Source organism: Pogona vitticeps, chromosome 4 (assembly GCF_051106095.1).
Source record: "Pogona vitticeps strain Pit_001003342236 chromosome 4, PviZW2.1, whole genome shotgun sequence".
Taxonomy (NCBI): domain Eukaryota; kingdom Metazoa; phylum Chordata; class Lepidosauria; order Squamata; family Agamidae; genus Pogona; species Pogona vitticeps.
This window is the reverse complement of record NC_135786.1, coordinates 238,193,788-238,214,932: the sequence shown is the minus strand read 5'-3', so window position 1 is coordinate 238,214,932 and position 21,145 is coordinate 238,193,788. Positions and strand designations below refer to the sequence as shown.

At 51.2% G+C, this 21,145-nt stretch overlaps 2 protein-coding genes across 3 annotated transcripts in view; one reads left to right on the top strand and one right to left on the bottom strand.

The window, feature by feature from the left end:
- Positions 1-8,298, top strand: part of LRRC24 (leucine rich repeat containing 24) — a 32,879-nt gene extending 24,581 nt beyond the window's left edge. For both annotated transcript variants that reach the window (XM_072999440.2, XM_020815340.3), the window contains exons 2-5: positions 1,081-1,252; positions 2,788-3,066; positions 4,391-4,559; positions 5,304-8,298. In XM_072999440.2, coding sequence (XP_072855541.1) covers positions 1,081-1,252; positions 2,788-3,066; positions 4,391-4,559; positions 5,304-6,337 — 1,654 coding nt within the window. In that variant the 3' untranslated portion in view covers positions 6,338-8,298. The remainder of the gene's footprint in view (positions 1-1,080; positions 1,253-2,787; positions 3,067-4,390; positions 4,560-5,303) is intronic.
- Positions 8,299-12,492: 4,194 nt separating this feature from the next.
- On the bottom strand, positions 12,493-19,055 carry LOC110091277 (uncharacterized). Its single transcript, XM_072999443.2, has 2 exons — positions 16,061-19,055; positions 12,493-14,051 (listed from the first exon to the last, which is right to left on the bottom strand). Exons 1-2 carry the CDS (start codon positions 16,072-16,074, stop codon positions 12,611-12,613), a joined length of 1,455 nt encoding a protein of 484 aa, XP_072855544.2. The 5' UTR covers positions 16,075-19,055; the 3' UTR covers positions 12,493-12,610.
- Positions 19,056-21,145: the final 2,090 nt, after the last annotated feature.

The following is a 21,145-nucleotide window of genomic DNA, read 5'->3' as shown; positions in this document are numbered from 1 at the left end:
AGCCCTCTTAAGGGGTTTACTCACGAGACGAGGATCCAAGCATCACTTACGGGTACTTGCATTCTTGGAGACTTGGCTCTGTGGATCTGGCAAACGGGTGACAGCCGGGGGGGGGGCTGAATTCTGAGGCTTTTACGGCTGTTAGGGTTAGGTTTCATTTCGGTCTGAAGGTATCGCAGTCCAGAAGGAGAAGGATGTCTGTCCGGAGCATGACCCGAGGGCATGCTGCACCCGTTCTGTAAAAGACTGGCTGCCGTTTTCTCTAACTTCAGATTATTGTATTTGGCTTTCAAGCCATGAGGGATGGAAGATTCTCTTTGGCTCCCGTATAGGAAAATGGTCAGGTTTGTAACTGCTTTTGAGAGCCACGTGTTGGTTTGGAGAAACTTCTTTGTGTCATGCCAGAAAGATAGTGTTTGGCAGCACGCTGGTCCTGCCGGCCTGCAACGCGGGCCCAAGGAAGCCGGACCTTTTAGGACGACGGCTCCCAGAATCCACAAGCCAGCATAACCATGGGGGGGAGGGTTTGGGGTGTTGAGGGTGCCCGGGTTTTCTGGTCCAAAAAGCCGGTATTTATTTATTTATTTATTTATTTATTTATTTATTTATTTATTTATTTATTTATTTATTTGATTTTTACCCCGCCCCTCTAGACCATGTCTACTCAGGGCGGCTTACAAAATAAAACAAAACAGTATAAAAATATATAAAATCATAAAATCATATGTCACGTTGTTTGTTTAGCAACGGACTCCGGTGAACGGACTCCAAAGTATAAAAGGCACTGTGGAGATTTGGGGTGTTCTGAGACTGGGCACCCCAGATTACGGGACCCCCTGCCTCACCTCTCCTTCATGTCTCCGTGAAGGAGAGGTTTTCATCTGCAGACACTCACTTGGAAGTCCTTGTGTTGGTTTTCGTGGTGCCACAGGGAACTTCCTTTTTCTTTTCTTTCTGCGGTTGTTGCTGATCAGAGACCAAAAAACGGCGTCGTCTGCTTCTCTGAAATCATTGTGGAGCATCTCCCGTCCCCTCTGGGCTCTCACTTATCCGTCTTGGTGTCTTCTTTTTGGCCCACAGCTCGTCTAGGATGGCCCCGGCCGAGGGCCCCCTGGTCTCCCTCTTGCTTCTGGGGCTCATGGCGCTTCAGGCCCGCGCATGTCCCGCCACCTGCCGCTGCTACAGCATGACCGTGGAGTGTGGCTCTCTGGGTCTCAAGGGCATTCCGGCCAGCATTCCTCCTTCCACCCAGGTAAGCCTCAAGCCAGAGGAGACCAATCGGCTCCCAATCCCAGGCCTTCTCCACCAGCAGGGATGCTCAGAGGACAAACGTCTCACTTGGGGACCCCTTCCCTCAAAAGCAAGCCAAAGGGTGGGGCTGTCTTAGTGGCATCGCCTTGTGCCATTTCTCTAGGGTGGCTCATCTTGACACAAACCTCTCACGTTTTTCTCAGGGCCACCTAAATGCTTTTTGAGTTGGCCAGACCCTTTGGGCTGCACCTCTCCATTACATCTGTGGCTTGAACCCAGTGTGACATAGGCAATTTTAAAGCTACCGTATTTTTCTGTGTATAAGACCCACCTTTTCTAACCCAAAATTAAGAAATCTAAGTGGGGCTTAGCAAGTTTAGAGGGAAAGGGATCAAAGCACTGCAGGATTGCTTTGATCCCTGCTTTCTCTCTTTGTGCTAAGTCCTGCGGGGCTTAACAAAAGGAGGGGGAAAGGGATCAAAGCAGTCCCGCAACTGCATGATCGTTTTGATCCCTTTCCTCCTTATACATCCATGGGATTGCTCTGATCCTTTCCCCCTACACTTGCTAAGCCCCATGGGACTTAGTGAGCAGAAGGAAAAGCAAGGATCAAAGCCATCCTGCAGCGCTTTGATCCCTGCTTTCCTTTTGCTAAGGCTTAGCAAGTGGAGGGGAAAGCAGGGATCAAAGCCCTGCAGGAACAATTTGATCCCTGCTTTCCCCTTCTCTTGTTTTTATCTCCTCAGCTTACTTCTGTGTATAAGACGACCCTCAATCTTTAGTTTAAATATTTTAGACTAAAGTATAGTCATATACATGGAAAAATACAGTTTTTGCTGTGCTGTAACATCCTGTTTTATTGTAGGCATCATTATTGCCACAAATGCTGAGAACCTTTGGACTAAAGATCAGATTACAGAGTTTTAGGCAGTAAATAAACAACTAACAGTGGTTTGTTTGCTTAGGTGTGATGATGGATGCTTGGTCTCCCCCACCCCCAAAGTGCTTCTTTTACCTTTAGTACATTTTGATCCTTCTCTCTCTCTCTCTCTCTCTTTGTCTCTCTCTCCTGAACTAAGATTTCTTCTTGTTTGTTTCCACTACTCTTGACATTGGAGATTATCTGTAGCATGCTCTATTTCCTACATTATTTTGAAGATTGTTATTGGGCCCCATTAAAGGTGCTTGGTTTGTTCCTTTGTTTGGTACATAAGCCTTCATTCATCTTTATCTCTGAGCTTGTGTCTCCCTCCCCCTTGCAATTCAGTTTAAAGCCCTCCTGAGGAAGGTCTTCATGCTGTGGCCAAACACTTTTTTCTCCATTCTTGTGAGGGCCAACTCATCACTTGCCAGCAGTCCATCTTCCAGGAAGCTGTTTCTCTTCTGAGTCCTGGTAGGATGGACAAGAAGATGATCTGGGCCCCAAAGTCCTTGAGTATCCTTCCCAGAGCTTCAAAGTCTGATGGGATTCCTTCCTAACGCCTCTTGTTGCTCCCATGACTGCATGCGTGTCTGTTTTTGCTCCTTTCCCTGCAGACAGTTTTCCTGCAGGACAACGGCGTCACGCAGATCCACCAGCAAGACCTAGCCCCTCTTTCAGGCCTGCAGTACCTCTACATGCAGAACAACACCATCTCCGCCCTGGAGCCGGGGGCCTTCCGCAACCAGAACCGGCTGCTGGAACTGGCGCTCAATGGCAACCGCATCCACCTCATCAACAGCAGCATCTTCAAGGGCTTGGAGCATCTGCGGGTTCTCTACCTGGCCGGCAACCAGATCACCCGGCTGCTTGACTTCACCTTCTGCGACCTGGAGGTAAGCCTTGGGGGAGCAACAGAACCCAGTGCCGACCCAAGTCTCCCCTGTGATGGCCCTCAAGTTGCAAGATGGCTCTGGTGCTTTGGGCTTCTCTTGTCTTCCTTCCTTCCTTTTTAATGGGGGAAGGAGTTGTGAACCACCCAGAGTAGCCTGGCGAGTATACAGAATGGAATGGAATGGAATGGAATGGGAAGGAAGGAAGGATTTTAGATGGATAGATGGAAGGAAGGAAGGAAAAGGTAGGAAGAATTGATTTTGGAAGGAAGGAAGGAAGGAAGGAAGGATTTTAGATGGATAGATGGAAGGAAGGAAGGAAAAGGTAGGAAGAATTGATTTTGGAAGGAAGGAAGGAAGGAAGGATTTTAGATGGATAGATGGAAGGAAGGAAGGAAAAGGTAGGAAGAATTGATTTTGGAAGGAAGGAAGGAAGGAAGGATTTTAGATGGATAGATGGAAGGAAGGAAGGAAAAGGTAGGAAGAATTGATTTTGGAAGGAAGGAAGGAAGGAAGGAAGGAAGGAAGGAAGGAAGGAAGGAAGGAAGGAAGGAAGGAAGGAAGGAAGGAAGGAAGGAAGGAAGGAAGGAAGGAAGGAAGGATTTTAGATGGATAGATGGAAGGAAGGAAGGAAGGAAGGAAGGAAGGAAGGAAGGAAGGATTTTAGATGGATAGATGGAAGGAAGGAAGGAAAAGGTAGGAAGAATTGATTTTGGATGGATGGATGAATGGAAGGAAGGAAGGAAGAATTGATTTTATTACTGTTTTTAATGCAATACTTGTTTAATTCTTTTTTAATATTTGTATACCTATTGTTTTTAGCTTCTACATACTGTCTTTTTAATGATCTAAGCCCCCTCGGGTTCTTTTAAAGAAGAAAGATGGGATAAAATATTTTAAGTTAATAAATAAAATAAAATAAATGGAATCTGAAGGGAAGGACGTGTGGAATCTCCCAGGTGCCGTCTTGACGCATCCACATAAACGAAGTGCAAATAAATAGGGGACTGGAAGGAGAAAGGCATTACTTTATGGCTAAACCCATCACCACCACCACCGTGTTTATTTGAAATGTAGACTTCAGGAGAGACCCACATCTTGAGGCTTCCTGCCTCCCGTGCGGCTCAGGGATAAGAAGGGAGAGAGAATCAGGATGGGTCTGTTTTCTTGACTCAAAACAATCTGGAGTATTAAGAAATCTGGTGAAGGGGGGGGGGAATGGGGAAAGCTATGGTGGGCGCTATCGGTTGAAAACCCTGGCGTGGTTAGAGTTCTGCTTCCAGTGACTCATGGGGCCCTCCTCCTCCTCCTTCTCCTTCTTTTCCAGAGGCTTCAGGAGCTTCATTTGCAGGAGAACAGCATAGAGATGCTGGAACAGCAGGCGCTGGCTGGCCTCTCCTCTCTGGCGCTGCTGGACCTCAGCAAGAACAACCTGCACACCATCAGCCGGGTTGCCTTGCAGCCCCTCATCAGCTTGCAGGTGCTGCGGCTGACAGGTGAGGGAGACCACAGGACGGGAGAGCCCCCCTCTCGCCTCCGCCAGGCTCCCACGGGCCTCTTTAGCTGCCCCCTGCCTCCTACGTTCCTGGCTGGGAAACTTGGGGGGGGGAAGGGGAACGGAGGGAGAGATTTATCGAGCCAGGTGGAAACAAGAGATGGAAGAACCAAGAAGAACATGGGGAGGGGGAAGAGGTGGTGCGGATTAAGAGAACCGGCCTGTCCGGTCCTCCTGATTCGTCTGCATGTTTACAGGGGAGCTGAGTGGAGAAGCAGAGGTCTAGCCAGCGGCCACCGGACACGGCCCCCCGAGCATACTTGTAGCAATGGAATAAAATTTCTCTTAAGCCCAAGGCAACAGGAGACACACACACACCCCCCAGGCCAGCAAAGGGAGGGCTTAGGGTTCTCTGGCAAAGGCTTCTCGGTAGCCACCCACAACTGCAGTTCCCAGATTTCTTCGGTGCGGAAGCTGTAGCTGTCTTTCAGACCGGTTTGGCTGTGAAAGAGAAGGGGCTCTCGGTGGGCGATTCTTCCATGCTATTCCAAATCCCATAGGAAGAGCAGGCCGAGTGAATAATGGAGGCAGAACCCCTGGCTCCAATCCCTTTCCCTAAAGGGTGTGTATGTGTGTGTGTGTGTGTCTGTTGGGGACTGAGCGGGCAAGCCGGGCGTGAGATGAGCTGGACCTCCAGAATTTGAGACTGTGGGTGCCGTTTTAAGGGCTCTCTTCCTCCCGGCAGAAAACCCCTGGCGATGTGACTGCTCTCTACACTGGCTGAACCTCTGGATCAAAGAGGACGGGAAGCGGCTGCTGAGCCCTCTGGACAAGAAGATCGTCTGCGCGGAGCCGCCCCGCCTGGCCTACCAAAGCTTGGTGGACATCTCCGGGAACAGCTTGGTCTGCATCCCGCCTGTTGTGCAGGTGGAGCCGCCGGAGGCGACGGCCCGGCTGGGGGACGACCTGCGCGTCTCCTGCCAGGCGTCGGGATACCCGCAGCCTCTCGTCACTTGGCGCAAGCTGGCCCACTGGCGAGCCGGGAGCTCCAAAGCCAGCGGCGCCTGGGCGCCGGGCGGCACCGTGGAGCTGAGCGAGCGCAGCGTGGGGGAGCGCTTCGAGCAGTCGGACACGGGCAGCGGGATGCTCTTCCTCCGCAACGTGACGGTGACCCACGCCGGCAAATACGAGTGCGAAGCCTCCAACCCCGGCGGCACCGCCCGGATGCTCTTCCACCTGATGGTCAACCTCTCGCTCCAGCAACAGCAGCAGCAGCACCAGCAGCATCAGGCCTCCGGGGGCTACCCGGCCTCGGTCGACATCAGCCAGGAGCCCCTCTACGACTTGGAGAGCATGGACTTCAACGCCCTCAGCATGGCCACCCAGACGGCCATCGCGGTGGCCATCTCCCTCCTGGCCCTGGTCGCCCTCCTCCTGGTGATCATGATCTACCGGAAGCACCGCAAGCGGAAAAAGGCGAAGAAGGAGGAGAACATTCTCTACGTCAACGACTACTCCGACGGACCCACCACCTTCGCTCAGCTGGAGGAGTACCGGGACGAGCGGGGCCACGAGATGTTCGTCATCGACCGCAACAAGCCCCTTTTTGCCACCTACAAGGACCCGCAAGGCCTGGTGGGGGTCTTCCCCGAACCGCTGCAAGACCAAGCCACCCAGACCCTGGAGGGGGAAGAGGACGGGCCCCCGGAAGCGAGCGAGATGTTTGCCAACCAGGGGGTGATGTTCCAGCCTCAGATTGCTTACGAAATCCACTGCTGAAACGTTGGGGGGAGAACCACGGGCTGGTGCCACGGAACTCCCCAGGGGAGCGGCTGTGGCCTCCTCCTTCACCCCTCGCCCCCAGCCCCCCCGCCCCCACAATCCAGCCTTCCTGACAGGTTCTGCTTTCAGTGTGATGTAAGGAGATTTGAGGTGGAATCCATGATGATATTGGTGATGGGTGCAAGAGAGGATTCCTTCGCAGCGGGCGAAGAGGAACCGTACCCCTCGTGGGGACCTCTCAGCAACTCTGCCACCATTCCTTGAGGGTGGGGTGGGGTGGGGTGGGGTGGGTGGGGGGAGTAAGCATCCCTTTGCTTCCCCTGGGATGTGCCCCAATGGAAACTGGGGAGCAGTTCACAAGCCCGCCCGCCCCCTCTCCTTCTATGGCTCTGCTCTGATGGCAGGAAGGCGTGGAGGGATACTGAACAGATGGGTTCTGATGGGCAGGCTGCCCTCCCCCCCACTTCCCTTCCCTATAAGCAGCCATTGGCCGTTCGGCATGCCTCCGTTGTGAACAGCCGGGATGTGGGGCTCACAGAAACGTAAGGCCAGTGGCTCCCCAGGCCAGCGGGGGATGCAGGTCAGAGAAGGAAGTGGGGCTAGCCGTACACTGTGCAAACCAGACCCGTCCTTTCCTGCCTCCCCCCCAACACACACACACCCCTTCGAGAGATTAGTGTCCAGACATGACCCCCAAGTTCTTTCCAGAGATGGGAGAGCCCTCACGCCGGGGTGGGTGGGTGGGTGGGGGTGGCAAATGGGAAGCTGGTTGTTCATTCGGTGTGTTTCCCTTTTTGGAAAAAGAAAGAGAGAGAGAGAGAGAGAAAAGAAGAAACGTCCACATCCCTGAGGGATACAAAGCAGGACTGCACCACGTGTGGGCCCCACAGGAACAGCCACCCACCCCACCTTCTCCGCCCCCACCACTCCACAACCCGCTGGTGCTACACAATATGTTTTTTGCAGGGGTTTGGAAGCTGCGGGAAATGGGGGTTTCCGTGGGGGCAGTTCAGGAGCCGTCCTGACTTGTTCAGAGAGAGGGGCCAATAAAGCGCGGCGGGTGCAAGGGAGGGGGCACCCGGGGTCTGTGTCTTTTATTGATTAAGGGACTGACGGATTCATAGCGGAAAAGATGGGGGTCTTTCATCCCGGGCGTCCTTCAAAAGCAAGGGTGGGAGCCATTTTTGGCCTGAGGGACAAAAATAATTACTGAAAAAGGTTGCAGGCGCTGCGTTCCGACCGCCAGAGGGGGCCCACGGCACCCCAAATACCCCATATATTTTAGCTGAAAGCTATCTTTTAGAAGGGGGGAAAAACCTGGGACGCCTCCCTTGCACCCAAACAGCAATGTTCCGAGCCTATAAGACATGGCATTACAAGTCCCTGCAAGGAAGCTCAGCGACACAGGCTCCATCCGTGCGCCGTTGAACGTCTGTCTGGGAGGAACGCGCACAACCCAAAATTCGCCGGCCGGAGCACACGCCAGCCTGGCTCCAGGGCTGACCTCGTTGGTTGAAGTCTGCAGAAAAGGGGGAAAAAAAACCAAGCGTTGTCTGTTGGGTAGAGGTTTTATTTATCATTTATTCACTCAAGGTATTTTTAGCCCACCTTGCCCTTTTTTGTGCTCACGGTCTCTCTCATTAAAAATAAAACTAAAATGCACACAGCCAAAATTGACATCAATGCAGAATCATAAAGATTCAGGAGGAGAACCCACAAAAGAGAAACAGGCAGTTAATCACGCTCTCAGAAGAGAAGGAAATGGAGAAGCGCGTTCTCGTGTCATCTGAATTGGGATGGCTGGGTGAGTGGGTTCCGTTTCACAAGGAGGGGGGTGTTGCAAAGACAAGCCCCCCCCAAAAAATGAGGGGAGCAGAAAAGCCTTCTGACGCTGGATCTCCAGGTTCTCTGTTCTAAGATATCCCTTGTGGTTCTCGGATTAAAATTAGCCGTTTGAATGGTCTCTGGAGAGTTTTTAACATAAGGGCTGAATTCCAATGGCCAGGCACAGCTAGAGTAGGCTTATGGAATCAATAACACTGACAAGAGGAGCTGGCTCCCCCAGATCCCCACTGACTCCATGGGGCTACTCTAGTGCAACGTGTTCTCAGGTTTTGGCCTTTTAACTTGCAAGGATGTTGGCAGGTCTTTGGGTCGGAGTCCCAAGCCCGAGCCTTTGGTACCAAGTCTCGAGTTCGAGTCCCTATTAAACCCAAGCTGTTTCCACCAGAAAAAAAGGGAGAGATAGGTGGGTTCTGAGTCATGGGTTGGGTCCAAGTCATTGGGGTGGGGTGGGGGAAACCCCGAGTCAGGTCGCTGGTGCAATTTAAGTCCAGCTAGACAGTCAGTCCTGTGACTCAAGTCCCCTGTTTCTGTTCTCATTGCAAAAGTCTGGCCCTTCTGTTCTGCCAGAGGAAGGGGCCAAATCGGACAGATCCGGCAAAGAGGAGAGCTGGCCTCAAGATGAACATCCATGCTTTCTTCCCCTGGTGGCCTCGGAGCGCCCGTACTCAGCGCTGGGTCTAAAGGCAACCCCAAAGTGCTTTGGGAGACCACCAGCCAATTCGGTGGCAACTGAACAAAATCCGCAGAACCGAAAGAGATCTTGGCAGCAACTACAAGTCATGTAGTTATCTGAAACTAGCTACCCCTTCTTTTTAAGTAGAGTGTGGGTTTCAGAAATGCCGCCATCAGCAGGAACTTCTTTATTTTTATTTATTTAAAATATTTTTACCTCTCCTTGCTCTTTAAAAGGACCCCCAAGGTGGTTTCTTTCTCCCTTGGAAAGTAACCAAAAAGCAGCGTGCAGAAGTGATTGTGACTACCTTTTCACCATTATGGAGATTAACACAGTGGATCATTTTCCAAGCACCACAGTAGGAAGGGATTCTTTTTAAAAGTAACTTTCCAAGCTCTGAACGACAGTAGCCATTCCTTTAGATGTTGCTTCAGCTTACAGCTTATTATAACGTCTTTCTTGTTTTTTAGTGTGAGGAGGGAGCGAACAAAGGACTTTGAAGCCTTTTGAGACACAAGTTGGCTTCCACATACAAGGGCCCACCGTCACAGCTGAGGCACGGTGGCGCTGCAGCATTAATGCAGCATGGCATTAAAGCGGTTCCATGTGCATCTTAATGCTAACAACCCTGCAGTGCCTGCCCTGCAGGATGAACCTCGTTATTCAGAAGCCCAAACCTTTCAGTTCAACAGGACTTGCTAGGAAGGATGTGCCATTTTGATTTTTTTGTGTGGACTTCAACTCCCAGAATTCTTCACTCTCGGAATCCCACTTGACAGACATCTCTGCCTTTCGCTCACCTGGAGAAAGGTCTACATAGCCTAGCACCTGCCTTTTTTTAAAAAACCAGGAAGCTAGGGTGATGGAGGCGTTGATCTAGGCCTTTCTCCAGGTAAGTGAAAGTTAGGCATCTATAGGCATGGGCTGTCAGGTGGAGCTCTAGAAAATTCTGGGAGCTTCAGAATTGGATTTTTTTTTTTACTCCATCTCGCAGAATAGAAAATTGGCCCTCCAAATGCTCTATCCAGCAACTGCAATGGTAGCCAATACCACTAGTAGTAAGGGGTTATAGCAGTTACCATCCAGAACACTCGAAGGACCAAAGATTCTCCAAGCCTGGCCTAGACTCGCAGCTGGCCTGGCCATTAGGAAGAGCAAGATGGTTGCCTCAGGCCCAGAACTCAAGCAAAGCCAGCCCCTGGCACCTGGTCAGCCTCTGCCACCACCACCCCCATTTTGCTGTCTGCTGGCCACCCTCAGAGCCAAGGCGTTGGGCCTCTCAGTGCCTTGACCCCCAAGGACTGCTGAAGCCGGACGCGGATTTTGCTTCGATAACTCCAGCTTCTTGTCCATCAAGGCGAGGGAGCCGGGCCTTCCTCCAGGTGAGTGAAATTTAAGTGGCTGGGTCAAGTGGAACTCCCGGAAGAGAGAATTCTGGGGTCTGTAGTTCAAAAACAAAAATTCTAAAGGGCACCTTCATCTCCCCACCAGTGAGTCCTGTTTAACCTCTGAATACTGACATTAGGCAGAGGAATTAAATAATGTAGCAGAAAGAGTGCTGCAGTAGGAGTTAAGGGATACAGCTTCAAATCCCCGCTTGGCCATGGAAATAGGGGGCAAGGGGAAACTACTATTCGAACATCTCGCATACCTAGAATGCTCCATTAGAGCGTTCCACGTTTTTGATATTGGCTGTCAAATTCCTTCTGACGTATGGCAACCCTCCTCAGCCACACCACCTTAGCCATTGTAATCTCAAGCCTGTGGCTTCCTTGGGGGAGTCCGTCCATCTCGTATTGGGGTCATCCTCTTTCCCTGCTCCCTTCCACCTTCCCCAGCATTATTGTCTTTTCTGGAGAATCCCGCCTTCTCAGGATGTGCCCAAAGTAGAACAGGCTCAGTTTTGTCATGTTTTTGTCCAGAGAGAGTTTAGGCTTGATTTGATCTAGGACCCACTTGTGTGTCCTTGAATCCTAGAATTTCCATAAGCTGAAGTACTGTACATAGAAACCACCACCAATCATAACACATGTTCTGGTTGAAAGGAAACCTCAAGAAACCATACAAGCACAAGGAAGCTTCTTGGGGATCATGTCTCTCCATCCTTGAGACAAAGCATCAAGTGAAAAAGAAGGAATGAATGTCCCTGTGAATGAAAGTGCTCGTGCCAGGTGAAAGTAAGTGCTGCCTGTTTCTTTAAATTTATGTCAGCAGCAGCAAAAGCAAAGGACAATGCATAAATGTGTTTATGTCTCACACATTTATTGCAGCATGGACTTGGATAGATTGCAACCCACCTCTTGCAAAAGAAACAGTGGATTCTAATTAAAAACTCACGTGGCGTTGGAAGATGTGGATTGCAGTCTATAAAATGCTCACGTTGAAATGGGTGCCACCGTTATTTGCGCTGTGGGTTTTGCTGTTGCTCAAACAAAGAGGGCTGCACCTCCAACAAGTATGACCATTTAGGCTGCCGTCTTCGGTGCACTGTGAAAGAGGCCTAAATTCCCAGAAGAAGCTGGCCCTTTAAAAACTTGGGGTTTGGGAATGAAATCCCACAAAGAAAGGATGCCACAGAAACAGGCCGTACTTCCTATCCTGTTCTAGCAGAGAAATTCAAGTCGTTCTCAAGCAGGAGGCTCTTACATGCCTGCAGGATGCTTCCACCTTAGGGCCACTGTGGATCCGTGGCCGCCAGAGGGCCGTGGTGGTCCTTTGTTAAGGTCTTGCAAAGTAAACCCTGTGGCTTCCTTTTACGGAGTCCATCTGTCTCTGATCTTGCTCTTCTGCAATCTTCGGCTTTTGCACGCTTTACTGTCTTTTCACAGAGCCTTGCCTCCTCGCAGTGTGCCCAAAGCACAAAGGCAACAGTGTCATTGTTTTAGCCAGACACTTTGACCTTAAACCAAGGGTGAAAAGATGCCAAAACCCTTAAGACTGACCTCTTCCCCAAGATACGTTGGGCTACAACTTATTTTCATTGGTTTCTATGCCACCCTTCTAGGGTCTCCTGCCATTTGGCTCCTGAAGTGTAAAGTTTTCTCAAAGGTAACCCTTTTGGGATTTAAGCCTCTTTTTCCTGTCCTGGCTGTGGAACTCGTAGTCTCTAACTCACATGGATGAGAGCCCCTTGGGACGGGGAAGGCTGCCTTCCTGGTATCCCAGGCAGCCAATGTGCTCTAAGGTTAACTCAGGAGGGGGGGGGGGTTCAAAAGGCACTTCCTGACTGAGTTTTAGAGGCACTTGTCCCTTTGGGTCCGCACAGTCGTCCCTCCTTCTCCCTAACCCACTGCTTGTCCACCCCCCCCCCCCACAAATGATTTCCCAGAGTGACGGCCGTGCATTGGAGTCAAGCTCACCCCCTGGGGCTTGGGCCATCTTCCACCTACCCCAAAGTTAGCTTGCCTGCAAAAAGGAGGTCTCAACGAAACCCAGTTCACTGCAGCCCCATCGAAAGGGTCCCACGACCCCTGTGCCCTGCCGGTGAGCTTCCCACTGGGGTGCCTGGTTTGGGGGAACCAACCCACGCATTGCCGAAGTCTTGGTCGGACTCGGTGCGGCTCTTTCAAAGTTGCCCGTCGAAGGAGGGTGGGCGGTTTCTCTCCCCAAAGCATGGGTTTCGGAGACACTTACAGCTAGTTAAGATCCATTTATTAGGGGTGCTGTGGGAGGCAAGGACCAGGGGTTAGGGCGTGCATCCAGCAACCACCAGCGCCCCCCTCCCCAGTGCCCCGGTTCCTCCCACAGCAGCTTTACTCTGTATCGCCTTCGCTCAGCACTCCCACCTCGATGAGGTACATCCTGGTCTTGTAACCCCGGTAGGCGGACTGGATCTTGGTGGCCGCCTCCTGCTGCAGCCGCAGGGCCTGGCGCACCTTCCAGCCCCGCCAGAAGGACTGGATGAGCGTCGCGGCCCGCGCAATCTGCCACACCTGCTTCCTAGTCTTGAACACCCGCTTCTGGCCTTCGCCCACCCGGCGGGCCCCGAAGCTTTCGTACAGCCAGTCGGTGCCGCCTGGGGAGAACGGGCCCGGCGGCTGCAGGCTGGTGGAGGAGAGGCTCCGGACGGTCGTCCGCTCCCGCGTGAACCGAACTGATGTGTGCGCGGTGGTGGCAGCGGCATAGTGCAGGCCAGGGTCTCCGGGTCTCCCCCCTGGCCTCCGGGGCTGGTCCTCCGTCCCCACCTGCCAGGGGCTGGAGTAGCGAGCTTTGCCGTGGACTTTGCAGGACACGTGGCCCCGGTCGGGGTGCTGCCTGAGGCGGTCCTGAGCCTCCCGGGGCTTCGGCCGCCGTCTAGAAGGGGAGCGGAGGACGTGTCCCTCGCCCTCGCTCTCCTCCTCCATCTCTGACTCAGAGGTCCGGCCCTTGCCCACCCCGACGAGCACACGGACGTTGGTGCACCGGCCGCAGTCGGGGCACCTCTTGGTCCGGTCCGGCGTCCGTCGCTCTCGCTCCCTGGGCCGGTGCTGGCCCGGGGTCAGCACGCTGGCCCACTCTTCGGGGTCTCCCACCAGGCACTTGCGCCAGTGCTTCCTCGGGTAGGGACCCACCCAGGCGGAAGGGCCAGGCCGGTAGCCGTAGCCAGCGGCCCGGGGGCTCCGAGCAGGGCCAGAGGGCCGCGTCCGGAGGTCCATCTCCTGCCTGACCCGGTAGCCCCTCCAGTGCGCTTGGATGGTGACCGCCGCCTGCCTGGTCTCAACGAAGGCCCGCCGGGTCACGTACCGGCGGTAGTGAGCCTGGATGACCTCCGCCGCTTGGTCATCATCCATCCTGGCCCAGCGGCGGGCTCGGCCTTCCCCCCTGAAGGTGGCCGGGGAAGGTGTCCACTGGCGGTGCCCGTGCCGTGGCGGCCGGTAGGGCGTCCACTCCCGCTGGAGCGTGGGGTACTCTCGGGCAAGGAACCGCCTCCAGGCAGCCTGGATGGTGGCGGCGGCTGTGTTCTCGGCCGCCAGGCGCTGCCGCGTCAGGTGGCCGCGCCAGGCGGCCTGGAGGGTGGTGGCCGCCTGGTCCATCAGCATGTCCAGCTCGTCCACCAGGAAAGAGGATCGTCGGCGGGAGCGGCTGGAGCTCCGGGACCGCGCCTTGGCCAAGTGGAGGTGGTGACGGCGGCTCTGCCCCTCCCTGTCCTCGTCCTCATCATCCTCACTCTGGTTACTGTAGGAGCACCAGCTCTGGTTGTCGTAGGTTTCCATTCTGGGAGGGGAGAAGAGCAAGGCCGTGGGTCAGACCTTCCCCTCTTGTTCTCACAATGGGGTCTAGAGGGAAGCCGGGAAGTCCTTGTTCTCAAGGGGGGGGGGGCAAGCACAGCCCTGCCTTGGCCGCAAACCCGTCTCTATATGAGCATACCCCTCCTGCTGCTATTCACCCCCCCATACCTGCCTCAATCAATCTTCTTGGTGCCCAGATCACCCTTTCCCCCCCCTTTCTCGTCTCCATAACCATACCATGTTTCTCCTCTAATGCCTTCCACTGGTTTTCTCTCCTATTCCATCTTACTTTCAAGCGTCTAGTCCTCAGTTTTAAAGAGTCTAGGCTGCTCCGACCTTCGCCATCATCTCTCCACGCCTCCACTTACCAAATGTCAATTCGTCCCACCGAGCGTTAAGAGGCTCCAGAGTCTGGGAGCTGCCTGCGGTAGGATTCGCCTTTCTCAGGCGACCCCCCCCCCCCGAACCCTGCAAGCGTCGTCCCATCTTTCCACACTTGCCTCTGAGCCGAGGCCAGGGCTTGGACACATTTCCTAGAGGCAGAGAAGCTGTTTTGGCAACCTCACTGAAAGGCAACAGGGACAGAAATGGAGAGATGCCAAGGAGGACCTTCCTGGAGGAAGAGGAGGCCCACCTGGACCGGCAGCCTCAGGGACAGCAGAAGCGTGTGAGGTCAGTGGACTCAGAGGCCAGACGCTTGCCCTCATACTCCACCGTGGGAAACAGGAAGGGTCGAGGAAAATTTAAATGTTTTTTAAAAACATGATTTTAAAGAGCACAAAAAGCACAGCCTGAATCCTATTATGAAATACCAGGTTGCCAGCTATCTGCCCATCACACAAGGGAAGATGCCAGCCAGACAAGAGCTGGCAAGATCACGCACTCTGCTTCCACGATTGCTGGTTTATGCTGCGCAACCTCAATAGGACTCTGGTTCACAGATGCTGGAATTATTGCACTCTCACATGCTGCCTTATTTGGTTTGGCGGAGAGGGACCTTTCTGGGTCGGAGCGACTGTCAATCTATTTACCACTAACCAATCGTTTCTTCCCTGCCTCTGAGTTCAAAGGGAGACCCACCTCTTTGCTCAGCCTCTTTCCCCCTCTTATGAGTCTCCTGAAAGCAAACAGAGGGGCTGTCGAGGTTGGTTATTCAAAGCAGCCGTGTTTGTTCTTAGTTTGCTGTTACCTGTTCAACTGTAAGTAAAAGGCAATGGTTTTTATACTTTCTCCTAATAATGCCTCAGAGGAAGTGGTTGAGACTGTAAGTGCCAGATAATGAGAAAAGGGGAAAGGGAACTTGAAGCTAATTCTGCTCGGTGAATCTCTGCACTTCCTCTTACACAGATAAAGGAATTCAACTAGAAATTCAAAACTCTGCAACAATATTTATGTCTCTCATCCCCCTGTCATCTTTTAAAAATTCCTACCAAACCTTTCATTTTGTCGAAAGACCAACTAATGACGGGATACTTTTACCCCTTAAAAAGAGCCTTTGACAATGCCAACTGGAATTCCTCTCTCCATACACAAAACAAAATCAACAGACAAAAACGCAAACGAGAGCATTTTCTCCTAGAAATATAACATTGCGTGTCCATTTACCTGTCCATGCTTTATGGTTCGGCTTTAGAACTTTGTTGTCTTTTAACAGCCACATATATTTTGAATTGTATAAGACATCTTGAGTCTTTCTGAGAAACCACCTCTAATAAATGTAAAATTATCCCCTTCACATTCCTTCCGTTTCCCCCCCCCCCCGTGTTGCAAGTCTGAATTTTAGCACTTGCCAGCTGCATTTTTGTGTAGTTCACGTTGGTGATTGCACCTCTTCCTGTACAGTGTTTTTTACTATACTACATAATCTGAAATGATTAAGCTTTGGGATATTCATCTGGTCACTAAATGGTTTAAGAAGACTGTTTCTTCCCCCCCCCGCCCCCTTTATGCGAGAGCCTTTTGTAGAAGTGTAGAGGATGCATTTATCAAACCCACCTCCAACTCATCATTCACGAGGCTGTTGTTGTTTTTCAAATAATCTTCTCAGCAACCCTGCGAGATAGATCGGCTCCTCTCGTTTTCATGACTGCTGCTGTTCTCACCAGGGGTAAGCCCTAATAAAAGGAGAAGGGTTTACTTCTGAGTTGTCTGTAAACAACTGGTAGCCCTCCTCAGCACTGGCGAGGCTGGCTGGACCTGAGCAGGATTCTCGTTCCATGGCATCTGATGAGCCATGCTCTGCCTGCTCCTGTTTTTAAGTGCTCCTATACGGAGTTAAGCGGTTAGATATTACGGTAATTCTTCTTTCTTAATGTGCTCAGATTCCAGTACCTGTAATTTGATGGTTTTCTTCAACACCCTTTCTGAATAAATATATTTAGCCATGTTTTCCCACCTTGTGTCCTAGCCATACGTCTTGATTCATTCTAGCATTCAAAAGCAGCGACTATGCGCCGGGTGGGAGCGCCCGATTTCGGGCACTGGTGTGAGCGTGCAAGTCCTCCAGAAGAGGAAGGAAACCACTGCAGCAAGGAGCCTTCGAAACAAGCCTCGTGGTCAGGAAATCCGTTCCAGGCAATCTTCCCTCATGAACCTCCTTTGTTTTAAAAAGATCTTTGGGGAAGGCCTTTCTCTTGATCACCACCACCTTTGCAGAGGATGTAAGAAGGGGCCTTTTCAGTGGCTGCTCCCAGCCTGCAAAACTCCTCCCCAAAGGAGACCAGCTCTCCTTTCACCAGCAAAGACCTTTTCCACAGGCAGGTGTTAGGCAAAGGGACTGCCAAGGACGGGGAGTTAATGGGGAAACTTTGTCCTTCTTTGCTAATATGCTTTTCCTTGTTGCAAACATTTTTATGGAGTGATTTTAGTATATAATGGCCCAAATTTGGTTGCACCAGTAGAGCACAAAAGGTGTAAACTTCCGAGGTGAACTGGACTAAGATCATGGCCACTGGTCCCGTCACCTCCTGGCAAATAGAAGGGGAAGATATGGAGGCAGTGACAGATTTCACTTTCTTGGGCTCCATGATCACTGCAGATGGTGACAACTGGAAAAATCAGCAGTAGCTGAACATGCCCTGAAACAAGCTGGACATGAAATCCTATTTCAAAATGCAGAAGTACTGGACAACACCAGCAGTCATTATGTTAGACTACACAGGGAAGCCACTTAAATCCACAAACACCAGCAGAGCTTTAACAAAAAAGAAGAAAAGTTTGAAACTCAACAAAACCTGGCTCCCAGCACTGAAAAATACAGCCTGAAGAAAGGTTAACAAACTCTACCCAGCCACAAGGATCGGTGATCACTGCACACAAAAGACTAACTAACTACATGCACCCGTCAATCACAGTGACAGACCATCTCCCCCCTTATCATAACAATACACCCATAACAAAAAACACTCTGATCACCATCATCATCCCATTTCCCAAAAAAGGACAAAAAGCTGATCACATAGCTACAAATATTCAACTATCCCACTCATTAGACCAGAACACAGAGTTCTAGCTCTTGTTCTCTGAAGATGCCAGCCACAAAAATTAGGAAGAAAAACCTCCAAAACACAGCCAAAAAAACCCCACAACCACCAAAGCATGTTGTAGCTCTGCTGCGATCCACTATTTTACTTGTGCAGAAAATGGGGCTCACCTGCACACTGCCTGTTCTCTGTTTCCCGGAGGATTTCCCAGCCTGTTGTTGTCTGTTCCCAGAATTCTAGGGGAGCAAGCTGATGTCACTACAATTGTGGCATCACGCCTTGTGTGTAGCCAGCCAGTGTGTGTGTGTGTGGGGGGTGGGCTTTGGCAACCCTTCGTGGAAATGGAGACGTCCCTGCTGATGGGGTTGGGAGAGGCACACCTGGCCAAAATGCTGCATTCATGCTCTCTGTCCAAACAGGCCCTTCATGCTGCTTGACGAACAACAGTAAGAGGTGGTAGGAGGTCTCCTGCCTTGGCCAGGGGGTTAGACTAGAAGACCTCCCAGGTCCCTTCCAACCCGACGGCGATCTAATGATTCTGTGAACATTGTCCCATCTCACTTGCCAGCAGCTCACCATCCAGATGAAATGATGCCTCACCGGTTGCAAAACCTGAAAGGACGCCATCAAACGTGGGGGGGGGGGAGCCACTCCCACATTCATATGATGCCTAAGAGAGCATGGATCCAAGCAACAGTTGCCCACTGCTTAGACAACAAGAAGCTCACCGAGGGCTCCTTGGGATCACCTTTCGGGCCCAGATGGATTGGTCCCCGGTGAAGAACGGTAGCTGAGGGCTAGCCGTTGTCATGGAGAAAACTCTGGAAAGGAGCTCTCTCCTGCCATGGGTCTTCCCACCCATGGAACATAACATCCATGCTCTGGCCTGGTGCCTCATCCGGCAAATCTCTGCACCAACGCTGGGAGTGGGAGATAGGGACGGTGGACCTCCCGACGTTCTTAGACCACATCTCATGCAGTGGCACCCCATCAGCTAGTTAGAGGTGATGGGAGCTGGGCACAGGGGCTAAAAAAATGTCTGGAGGGCCCCAGCTGCCCACCCCGGCACAGAGGTTGAGATTTGAGGGCAAAGCAAAAAAGCGTGCTAGTTTTTTGGATATCTCTTTTGGCCATCTGTGGATAATCTCTCTCTCTCTCCATGTGTCATGGAAGATGGAGATGGATCCCTGTCCACTTCCCTTTCTTCTCCCCAATGAAAGCTCTGTAGGGCATCCTACACCAGGGACAGAAGCTGAGAAAGCAGGGGCTGTGACCCTTTCCCTTCCGCATGGCCCACTTCCTGAAGGGCAGCAGTCCTCAGGCCGGTTTGGATCATCGCGTTGAACGGCCCCACTGCAGGCTTTGAGCACACATACCTGACCCCAGGTTCTTCACCTGGGTCTAAAACGGGTTGAACAGGGGCTGGCCGGGATCCGCTGCTGCTTCGGATGAGGTTAAGTGGTTCAGCAACGTGAAGGAAGGTGGGCATACTTGTACGAAAGGGTCTCGCCCCCCCCCCCCACTCAGCCCAGCTAAATCCTGTAGAAATACACAGGTTTAGAAAAGCATCTACCCAGCTGATGATTCAATGCGCCTACTCTTGTTGGGACTACGTAGCAATGGGATTTCGCCATCGTATTTCAACTCAATTTGACAGGGTCGCCTAGATTTCTGATCATCATCTATCATCCTATTTAATAAAGCAGGATAAATGAGCTGAACTAAATTTCTTGCTGCTCATGGAGACTCTATGAATGATCTCTAAAAAGTCTGGTCATGAGCGGCTTTGCTCAGATCTTGAAAACCCAACACCACGACTGCCTTCAGGTAGACAACCCATCTCCTGTTTTGGCCTTTCTCTTTTCTTCTTGCCTTCCCAGCATGATCATCTTTTCCAGGTCAGTTTTGTGTTCTCATGATGTGCCCCCAATACAAGAGCCTCAGTTTAGCCAACTGCTTCTAGAGAGTCTTCAAGCTTGATTTGACCTATCACCCACTTATTGCACTGTCCAGCTTTCATGTCTAGACCTTTTAATTAGGAATATCACAATAGGGACAATCTTGGTCTCAGCCTCCAGCAACACATCTTTTACACATAAGGCTCCTTAATAATTGCCCTTAATAATTTTCTAACTCCTTAATAATTGCCCTTCCAGGTCTCTGTCTTCTTCTGGTTTCTGGCTTGCAGTCTCTATTACAATTCATGATTGAACCAAGGAATGTGAAATCCTAATTTTTTTTCCACTATCAAGGTTAAAGTCATGTAATTTGTCTGTAGTCAAGTCACTATTTTTCTCTTCATGATGTTCAAATGCTTTCTTGCTTCCAGACTTTCCTCTTTCATCAGTAGTTGCATCAAGTCCTTGCTACTTTCTGCTGATCATATGGTGTTATTTGCATCTTTAAAATTATTTATGTTTCCACCAGCAAATTTCAGTCCCCCTCCTCCTGGATCTCATTCTGCTTTCTGAATGGTATGTTCTGCATATAGATTGAACAGAGGAGGAGGCTGAATGGGCAAGGGCTGAAATGACCAGCACAGGGTAATTAATCATGTGAAGCCTTTACATCTGCAAGGTTCTTAATACTTGATTCATTGTTTGATCTGTATAGCTGGGCTCTTTTGGAAACCTGAGCCTCAGCTACACCTGTTTGTAGCTATTCACCCAGCACAGCTGTCTCCTGCAGTCTTGGGTGTTGTGTTGTGTTGTGGCGAGAAATCGTAGGATTCTCTGCCATCATTCAGGGAAGGCCACCTGGGTTCTCAAGCACAGAATTCTGAGCACACCACAAAACCACACATGTAAGCATTCAATAGGGTGGAGCTAGGAAACAGCAACAGACTGCTGTGACCGGTGTGATCAACATAAAATGCCAGAACAAGCAGCAGACAGCAGAGTTCTCTAAAATGATCCACATAAATGGCTGTGAAGGCAGCCTTTTCTGGAGATCTAGAACTCTTAGCATCTGGGAAAGACAACATACTCTGGAAGAACTGGAATTGGCTTTTTGCCCTTTTTCTTTCCTGCCCTGCTTTTAGGAAAGAAACTTTTCTACTTAAGCCAGGAAAACACCATTTGGCTTGTGGAGATTCACTTTGGAAGACATCATAGGCATCCTTCAGTCTCGAGATACTATAGTAACGTGCTCTGTATGGAGGACTTAGAACAGCGTCTAGTGTTTTGACGCTGTACATGAAGCTGAAGTGTCCTCTCCAGGGCACGAAGCCTGGGTAAAATAATATGGTGGATAGGCTGTTACCCAACCAGCAAACAGGAAGACAAATTGGATGAGAAACGTGTAATTAACAGTGTTGTGAATGACCTTACCAGTGGCAGCACATTTTGATGATTAAAGATTCCCACACCCTTCCATGACCCCTCAAAGGCTTTCCCACAGTGATATTCCAAAGGAGCCTCCTTGGGGGTGAGGGGGGGAGAGGAACTCTAATCTCTGAGAAACTGCCAGGGCTAATGACATCATCGGCCTTCTGCAGCATAACATATGCAACAGGATTTCAGATTTATTTCTCTGCAGCATCTTTACATTATAGCACACAACAAAGAATTAAAACCACCCTTCTTCCCCCAGCTTACTC